This window comes from Kogia breviceps, chromosome 2 (assembly GCF_026419965.1).
Source record: "Kogia breviceps isolate mKogBre1 chromosome 2, mKogBre1 haplotype 1, whole genome shotgun sequence".
NCBI lineage: Eukaryota > Metazoa > Chordata > Mammalia > Artiodactyla > Physeteridae > Kogia > Kogia breviceps.
Window position 1 is genome coordinate 201,754,438 of NC_081311.1, and position 9,981 is coordinate 201,764,418.

Consider the following 9,981-nt stretch of genomic DNA (forward strand, 5'->3'; position numbering starts at 1 on the left):
ACCCATCCTAAAATTCATATGGAATCTCAAAGGACTGAGAATAGCCAAAACAATCCTGAAAAGGAACAAAACTGGAGAACTCACATTTCCTGATTTCAAAACTTACTACAGTAATTCAAAACAGTGTGATATTGGCATGAAGACACATATAAACCAGCGGAACAGAACAGAGAAGCCAGAAATAAACCCCCACATATATGGTCAAATTATTTTTGACAAGAGTGCTAAGACCATTCAGTGGAGAAAGGACAGTGTCTTCAACAAGTGGTCCTGGGAAAGTTGGACATCCACGTGCCAAAGAACGAAGGTGGGCTCTAACTGGTTAGGGTTAGGGTTATCTAACACCATATGTAAAAACTAACTCAAAATGGATGAAGGACCTACACGTTAAGACCTAAAGTAATAAAACTCTTAGAAGAAAACATAGGATGAAAGCTTCACGACACTGGACTTGACAATGATTTCTGGGATACGACAACAAAGGTACAGGTAACAAAAGAAAAAACAGACAAACTGGACTTTAAGAAAATTGTTATAATTTGTATATCAAAAGGCAATATTCACACGGTAAAAAGGCAACCTACAGAATGGGAGAAAATATTTGAAAATCATATTTCTGATACGAGATCAATATCTAGAGAACTCCTAAAACTAAACAACAAAACAACAAATAACCTGATTGAAAAATGGGCAAAGGACTTGAACAGACATTTCTCCAAAGAAGATCTACGAATGGCCAACATACACACGAAAAGATGTTCAATGTGACTGATCATTAGGGAGATGCAAATGAAAACCACAGTGAGATACCACCCAACACCCATGAGGATGGCTATTATCAAAACCACAGAAAACAAGTGTTGGTAAAAGGATGCGGAGAAACTGGAACTCTTGTGTACTGTCGGTAGGAATGTAACATGGTGTATTCGTTATGGAAAATAGTAATGGAAGTTCCTCAAAAAATTAACCACAGAACTACCCTATGAACCAGTAATCCCATTTCTGGATACACACCCGGAAGGACTCAAAGTCAGGTCTTGAAAAGTCACTTGTACACCCACATTCACAGCAGCATTACTCGCAATAGCCAGTGAGTGGAAGCAACCCAAATGTCCAGTGATGGAGGAGTGGAGAAACAAATAGTGGTCCATCCACACAATGGAGGAAAATTCTGCAGTATGCTACAGCATGGATGTACTTTGTGGGCACTAGGCTAACTGAAACAGCTAATCACAGACGGACAAATACTGTATGATTTCACTTACATGAGTCAAAATCATGGAGACAGAAAGTAGAATGGTGGCTGCCAATGGCTAGGTGAGGGGAGAGGGAGAGTTATTGTTTAATTGCTATAGAGTTTCAGATTTACATGAGTTATGGGGATGGATGGTGGTGATGGCTACTCAACAACGTGAATGTATTTAATGCCGCCGAACTGTACACTGACAAACTGTTAAGAAGATAAATTCTTTGTTATTTGTATTTTAACTCAATATAAGAAAAGGAACAACAGAAAAGAAATGAACTATCAAGCCCTAAAACGACAGAGGAACCCTAAATATATACTAAGTGAAAGAAGCCAACCTGAAAAGGCTGCATGCTCTAGTTCATAGCATCCAGACGTTCCAATCATGCGACATCCTAGAAAAGGCAAAACTAGAGAAACAGTCTAAAGATCACTGGCTGCCAAGGATTGGGAGGAAAGGCATGAACAGGACAGAGAGGTTTTAGGGAAGTAAAACTACTCTGTGATATTGTAATGAGGATACATGTGCTTATGTACCTGTCAAAATCCAAGTATAAGGCGTCCTGCGGGCTGACCTGCCGGAGTGTCTCCAGGGGCGCACAGACCCTGGCCGGGACTCAGATGCGTGCAGTGGTCGCCTTCCTCCCCAGGCCTTCAGTGGGGCAAGGCCAGTGCTCCTGTGTTTGTTTGTTTGAAAGATTCCTCTTATTGTCCCTTCCCCAACCGTATTTTTCTTGCCCAGCAATGATTCATCTTCAATGGTTTGAAATCACAAAACTTCTACCCACCCAATCTTTTACTTCATTCTACTGAGTTGGTCTTAAATGAAATGCTCTTGAGATTTGTATCTTTTAAAGATATTCTGTTTTGTTAACAATAGTTTGTCGGTGGGAAAAAAAAATGAAGTATAAGATAGGAACCTAAATGTAAACTGTGGACTTACTTAATAACAACGTATCTATATGGGTTCATAACTGGTAATGAATGAACCACACTAACACAAGTGGAAATGCAAGATGTTAGTAGCAGGGGAAACTGTGGGGCAATTTCTTGTACTATCTGCTGAATTTTTCTGTAAATCTCAAACTTTCCAAAAGAAACCTCTATTAATCAGAAAATAATCAATGGAAGGTAGGGAGTAGGTAGAAATATAGATGAAACAAGATTATCAGAATACTGATAAATGTTGAAGCTGGGGGTAGGTACAAGGGGGCTATTATACTTTTCTGCTTAATTTGTACATGTTCAAGATTTCCACAATAAAAAGCTTTTAAAACTCCAGATTAGCTCAAGAACTGTCTGTATAATGAATAAAAGAGCGGGAAGAAAACAGATATTTTTGAAGCAAGTATTAAATTAAAACTGAGGGCGTGGCTGAACCACACTTGCGAGTGGACATCCTTGGCATATCAGGGGCATTCACAGGTCAGTGAGCAAGGCGGGAATGGCACGGTCAGGGCAGGACAGAGACATGGGAAGATGTTCAGCCTCACTGGTTCACAGAAAGGCCAGCCACGCGGCCTGGTGCAGCATGAGGCCTGGACTCAGCACGGGCTCAGGGACAGAGCACCCCACCCTGTGGGAATGCCACTCAGCACCAGCTTTCTGGAGGGCAAACTTCCCAGAGCCCAGAACCTGCAGGTCCACTGGCCGGGCTTCTCTGCTTCAGGCATTGTCCAGAAAAATGGGATTGGCTGAAGGTCACAGACTGAATAAACATGTGTACAGCCCCTTCAACACACCCTGTAAAATCACCTTCACTGACGAATGAAGTCATAAGCACACTGCGAAGGGTCAAGGGAGCAGACGCCAAGGTGAGCCACAGCCAGTGACCGGGGCCCTGAGCAGGGCCCTGGGTGGCCTCTCTCCCTCCCACCCCTCCCACTGGCCCTGGCCCAGCTCCCCCTGCAGCCTCTCTCTACAGCCCAGGGAGCCCAGGAGCAGAGGCGCAGCACCCACCCCATCCCTCCTCAGGGCCCAGCGCACTCCTCTCTGTCCTCACGGCTCTCCCTGTCCATCTGGGCCCGGGCAGACACCTGCTCCCTTGTCCCCATCTGACACACAAAACTTTCCCGTGGAGCCATGCTCCCTTCTGGCTACTGCCCACTGTCCCCACAGTTCAGCCTCTTAAAGCGCCTGGTCCCCAGCCACCGCCACCGGCCCCTCCCTTCACTGGCTCTACACCCAGCTCCATTCCCACCGCTCCAAGGAGACTGTGGTCACCAGTGACCCCATGTGGCCGAGTCAGTCATCCTTTCTCCATTCTGATCAGAGCCGCTGCAGTCAGCAAAGCACGCCCCTTTCTACAATACCTTTTCCCCCACCTCTGCAGGCACACACATGCAACCTCAAGAGGTTGGGTGCTGGCTCTCTGGCATCAGCACCTATGAGGCATGTCAAACTCGATTCCTCTAAAAATTTCTCTGTCATATGAGTTCCCTCCAAATCATTAACTATTATTTATCCAAAAGAGGGAAAAATTGGTAACAATGACTCATAGTGAATAAAGTAACCAATACCACGTGTACGTGCATCTACTGGGGAGATGAGGATATGGAGCTCAGATCAGAGACGACCTGTACTGGGGGAAGGACGGGTGCTGGGAGGGGGCACAGGAGCCAATCAACTCAAGCATTTACAGAAAGACAGGATGAAGGCTGACAGACACCCATCAGAATAGAAAAAGAAACAATGAGAAAGCCTAACAAATTTAAAAATAAAATAAAGAGGCAGGCCCAAGTTTCAATTTATCAATAATCCCAGTTATAAATGGATTAAATTACTTTATATATATATATATATAAAGGCTCTCAGATTGAGCTAAAATATAGCTACAAAATAAAGGGATATAAAAAGGCTGAAAATAAGGAGACAAAGAAGTTAAACTTTAAATGTGACAAAATAGGCTTTTCTGTTTGGTAACACGCAGGCATACTCATGTATCTAATAACACCGTCTATAAAAACAGTTAAACTGAACAGACATTCAAGAAGCAATGGCACCTCAGGAATCACAGTGACAGACCTACCTCACCTCTTAAAAATCAAAAGATCAGTGGATACAATAAGTTAGGAAACAAATCAGTTGACCAATTAAGTAAGCTAGATTCAGCCTAGCCGGACAGAACAATGTAACCAATCGATGGACAGAACACATTCTTCTCAAGCTGCAAGGAAACAGTCACAAACACAGAGCACACTGAGCCACAGCGAAACCTCAGAAGATTCTATAAAGCATGTATCGTTAAGTCATTGAACCTTAACAATAATAACACAAAAAATTAACTCCCTTCCCCCAACCCATCCACTTGAAAACCACAACACCCTCCTAAACAACTCAAGTTAAAGAGGGAATCAAGACTGAAATTACAAACTCTTTAGAAACTAAGGGCAAGGAGAGCGACAGGAGGCGGGTCTGTGGCACAGAGCCAAAGAGACAGAAGGAGGGATCCAGCCTCAACTGCAGGTACCGGGAAACATAAACTGTCCCCAAAGACATCATGCACTTCCCTCCAGGAGCCAGAACAGCTATAAAACCCAAAAAAGCAAAAAGAAGTCAGGAAGAAGGAAGCAGAAACAACAACGGAGACCTGATCAATGCAGGCTGTTTGGAAAGACCTGCAAATGTGACAAACTTTGGGGCGTCTGAATTCACCACTTCTCAGCTGATGTATTTCTGCAGCGTTCTTATGAGAGAACGTACTCTACTCGAATAGGTGTTTAAAATTTTTTAAAAGTTATTATTAGAGGTGACAAACAAGAGGAGCATAAAAAGGTACCAAGAAGTAATATCAGGTACGAGACACTACAAAAACCACTTTAAAATAACAGAAGAATGTAGTGTGTAACTCTGACCAGTACATCAGGATTGCTTTGGGTTTTGCTTCTGTTTTTGGTTGTGCTGCTGGTTGCTGACCTGGGGGTCCAGGAAGCCCTGAACAGCCTATCACACACTGGAGCCTTTTCTCACCTGCAGTGGTAATTACAACCTGGAAGACAAACGCTAATTCAGACTAAATGCAAGACGTGGTAGGAAAATGTTTTCCACCTTTATATATGTAACAGGCAAAAGACTCTAAACTCAAAACTGATTCTACAAGAAATAAATAGTAAACTAGGAGGAAAAACAGAAACATAAGCAGTAATGTATAAAATATACATCCAACCTATTTGTATAATAGACACAAAGACATGTAAGTGAAAGCATAAAAAAATATGGACTTCCCTGGTGGTCCAGTGGCTAAGACTCCGCGCTCCCAATGCAGGCGGCTTGGGTTCGATCCCTGGTCAGGGAACTAGATGCCGCAGCTAAAAGTTGGCATGCTGCAACTAAGAAGCCCGCACGCCACAACCAAAGATCCCATGTGCTGCAACTAAGACCCGACGCAGCCAAATAAATAAATAAATATTTTATATAAAGCATTAAAAAAAGTCTAAAATTACACACTAAATTTTAACGGCAACCAGGAATAAAAGTGGGGAGGTGAGTGGGAAAGGAGAACATTCACCACTTCTTAGCCGATGTATTTCTGCAGCGTTCTTATGAAAGAACGTACTCTACTCGAATAGGTGTTTAAAATTTGTAAAAAGTTATTATTAACGATCAAAATGCTTTAACGTCAGGATATTCATCACAACCCAACTGGAAAGAACCTCCTCGTGACTTTAAGAGTCTCCTACGATCTAATGGCTCACGGCGGCGTCTACGCTTACGTTTTGACCCTAACTCGTTAGCAGTTTCTGTCTGCGTGAGATCTGCAACAGGAAGGGAGCCCACTGGGGCGGAGGACCGGCCGTGCAGGCCCCACCACCGTGGTTCTGGGTCTCCCAGCCCTCCTACCTCCCCGGCTAAAGCTCCCAGCTACAGCCACCTCTCGGGCACCCCGGAGCCCCGCTGGTGAGGCGAGCTCGCCAGCCTGGCTCCCTCTCGGGATGCACCACCGCACGGCGCAGGCCCCGCGCTCGCAAACCACCGCCTCGTGGGCACCAGGCCCAGGTACTGACCGCGGCCGGGGGCCAGCAGGCTGCTCAGGTGGGGGAGGCTCAGCCGCCGCAGCCGGTCCAGCTTCTCGCGCAGCTCGCGCACCTGGCTGTCCGAGCGGCTGAGCCTCTGGCGCAGGGCCCGCAGCTCGCCGCCCCTTTTCCCCACCCGCGGCCGCAGGCAGCACGCCTGGCTCCTGCTCTGGCGGGAAGAGAAGCAGTACGAGTGCAGCGAGTCGATGAGCCTGCAGGCCCCTGACGCCGACACGATGACCTCGTTGATGGACATGGGGCTGGCGTCGCTGTGCTCGCTCTGCACGGCCTCAGCCGCCGGCTTCGGGGTCACGTCGGTTGGAGGCGCCGAGGGGCCCTGCGCGGGCTTCTGCGGTGTGGCCGTGAGCGATGAGCTGGCCGTGGGGGGCGCGCGGGGCGGGCTCCGCGCCAGCCCCCTGTCGGGCCCCGGGCTACTCCCGCTACAGCCGGGCTCGGCGTCTCTCTTCGGCCTCTTGCGGTCCACAGGCTCCCGGGGGACGGCCGGCCTCTCGCGGGCGTGCTTGGAGGAGAAACTGTAGGAATGAAGCGAGCCGATGAACTTGCAGGCCCCGGACCCCGGTGGGGTAAAGTCATCCACGGAAATGCCGCTCCTGTCCACCAGGCCCCCGTCCGGGGAGGTGGCATTCTTGTCGCCGGCCTCCACAGCACAAGCGCTGGCTTCTCCCGGGCCGCCGGACGCGGTGGCGGAGGCCGGACCGTCATCTGCGTGTCCTTCCGGAGGCTGTCGGGCCCGCTGCAGACCGGCGGCCTCCCGGGTGGCCTTGGCTGCGGTTCTGCCCTGTGACACGCCCCGCTTCAGCTTGCGGGACTCGGGCTTGGCCATCAGGCTTTCACTCGAGGACGACGACGACGACAACCCTGCAGCTGCCTTCCCGTCGGCAACGTCACTTGCATGTGCCCTCAGACCCCCCGAGGCCTTCCTGGCGTCCTTTCTCCGGGGGTGGCCATGGCCTCCGGCCCCCCTTTTCTTCTCAGCCAAGTGGAAGATAGACGGCACGGCCGTGGGCTTGAGCAGGCGGTGTTGACCCTCCAGTCTCTTGGAGAAGCTATCTTTGGTGAAATGTTCACTACAGAGGAAAGAATACTTAGTGGGCGTCCAGTTATCCCTCTGAACAGCCTTCAACCACTGGATCAGACGTTTTGAGTCCTTTAGGGGGAATCTGCAGAACAAATTAGAAAAAAATAATTAAATGCCTCCCCCTACTACTATCAACTATAAAAGCAGAGCAAATGTATTTGCAAACACCCAAACCTGTGTTGACTTTAACCATTTAAAAACTTAACAAAGATCTAAGGAATACCTTCTACTTGTAACTTATTACTGAAATAGAAAGATGAAAGACGCACTGCCTGCCCTTAAGAAGCTTACAGTCCGTAGAGTGGATAAAGAGTGAAGGTGAATACCTCCTCCCAGGCTGTGGTAAATGCCCTGCAGGGATACAGACTCCTTGGACATACAGCACCAGATGGCATCACGACAGCGGGAAAGGCTTCAGGAAGCCCTGGAAATAGTTCCTAGAAGCTCATAGCTGGCCAACCCTCCTGGTGTGCCTGGGATGCAGGACTTGGGGTGCTCAAAGGAAGATGGTTGCTCCTCCCCCCATTTAGAAGTCAGGCCACGCGTCAGACAGCAGAGATGGGAGCAAGAGGCCAGGAGAGCGTCCCAGACACCCTCACATGCCCCAGCTGCGGCTCGAGGAGCTGAGGATGTGAGACCAGCTCTCAGAGCAAGCGAGACTCAACAGCCACGGCTCTGCGGCTCCCTTTGAAAAGCAACCAGTCCCTGGCAAATACTGAAAAAGACACTTAATGATCATTTTCTTCTCATTCAGGCAAGATGTCTACTTAAAAACTCTGGCGAAACTAAACATACGAGGGTGGGAGTGGGGCGGCCATTCGGAGGGCTGTTCTGCTGTACCTGAGGTCACCTAACCCACCTGACACTGCTGGGGATCAGGACCGCGGGGACACCAACTCCTCATGAAGCTCCAAGCAGCATGACCCTCTAAATGTCCTCACTGCTTTGGGAGCCCATTACCCGAAGCTCCCCCCGACCCCCCCCCCCCCCGTTCCCACGTCCTTGGCCATTATGAATGCCTAGAGCAGCCTTCTCTGCAATGCTTTGCCTCCGTTTTCAAATACAGTAACAAAACGAAGGGCTTTGAAGGAAACTCCAGTAAGCATGCTGGCTGCCCGCTGAAACAACCTGTTACTATCCCGATAGATTGTAACAAGTTAAGACTTAGCGCAAACCACCATGAACTTTCAGTAAAACTACAGAACAAACGTCCTGCAGGTTTTCAAAACTTGAACACCATCCTGCAACACCAAGAGGGAAACAGAAAAGTATCCAGGAGGAGGTTTCTAAGGTGGAGTTCCTTCTCCTCACTGTTCTGGTACCTCCAGCGTGGAAGTCATAGAAAAGGACTCGCTGTAGAAGGCTGAATTCCAGAGCCTTCACGAAGCAGGCCAGGCCAGAGACAAGGCCAGTCCCTGCCCTGCCTCGGGCCGGTTTCCGTGGGCGCCCACAGAACAGAGCCCTCCACGACTCGCAGCCAAGCCCCGGCGAGGAGCGGGCTGGGCCGGCCCCACGCTGGATGCTGTCAGGGACCTCCCGGGACTCACCTCCACGCGGCAGGGCTACCTTCCCCGAGGCCGACCGCGAGGCCCCTTCTAGGACACAGCGTCTGGAGCGCGTGTTAATCCACGAGGCACATTTGCTCGGCCACATGCCTGATCGCAGAGATCAAGACGGACTCCCCCGCGACGAAGAAAACAGAAAAGTCACAGCAAACGCAAGACTACAACCGACCGAAGGAAGCGTGTTTCCAGAACACACCGTTTCTGGAGACTGGCGGCGCCAACCCGAACCCATGGGGCGCAGAGTGGCCACGGGGTGGTGGAGAGGCTGCCGAGGCCGCGGCGTAGGCGCCAGGCGGCCTCCGAGTGGGCATGCGGCGCGCACCGGCGGCCGAGAGTCGCGGGGGTCGGGTGGCCGCGGATGGAAGCCGCCGGCCGCGGTGGCCCGAGGCTCCCGGCCCAGAGACGCCGGCCGGGCCAAGGTCACACAGCGCCGCGCTGACTCACTCGCGGGACCGGCGCGGGGCCCGCGCCCTGAGCGACCCCGCGTCCGACCGGGCCGCGCGGCCTCAGTCTCCCCGCGGGGCCGGGCCGGGCCGAGCCGGGTCGGGCGGGGGCGTGGCCCGCGGGCCGCGCGGGCGGCGGGCCGGCGGCGGCGGGCGGGGCCCGGTTACCTGTGGAAGGAGACGGCGCGCTTTTCCCCCTTGCCCTGCCGGTTGGAGCAGTTCGCGGCCGCGCAGCAGATCACCATCTCGGGCCTCGGGCCGCCGCGCCGCCGCCAGGCTCCGGCCCTCGTCTCGCCGCGCCGAGCCCCGGGCGGGACCGCCCCGAGGGGAGGGCGCGCGGCGACACGGCTGCGGGACGTGGGAGCCAGCCCCGCGGCTCCCGCCGTACGGCAAGATGGCGGCGCCCGGCCGCCTGCAGCCCGGCCGCCAGGCCCGGCCCTCGGCGCGCCCTGGATACCCGGCACCTGGCGGGGCGCAGCCCACCGCTCGCGGCGTCTAGGGTGGGCGGGGGCGCCCCGGGCTGGCAGCGCCCTGCGGCGACATGGCGCGCGGGGGGCATCCGTACGGCAAGATGGCCGCGCCGGCGGGCCTGAGCGCACGACGGACTCACGCGCCC

The 9,981-nt window shown here is 51.7% G+C and overlaps 1 protein-coding gene across 3 annotated transcripts in view; it reads right to left on the reverse strand.

Annotated features, from left to right (window-relative positions):
* Window positions 1–9,705, reverse strand: part of THAP4 (THAP domain containing 4) — a 42,755-nt gene extending 33,050 nt beyond the window's left edge. The window contains exons 1-2 of one of the 3 annotated variants that reach the window (XM_059051789.2): window positions 9,534–9,705; window positions 6,250–7,439 (exon numbers count right to left, since the gene is read on the reverse strand). In XM_059051789.2, coding sequence (XP_058907772.1) covers window positions 6,250–7,439; window positions 9,534–9,610 — 1,267 coding nt within the window. In that variant the 5' untranslated portion in view covers window positions 9,611–9,705. Of the gene's footprint in view, window positions 1–6,249; window positions 7,440–8,904; window positions 9,430–9,533 lie in introns of those variants that run through there. The other 2 variants (XM_067027395.1, XM_059051791.2) reach the window with 2 other exon arrangements.
* Between the last annotated feature and the right edge of the window lie 276 nt (window positions 9,706–9,981).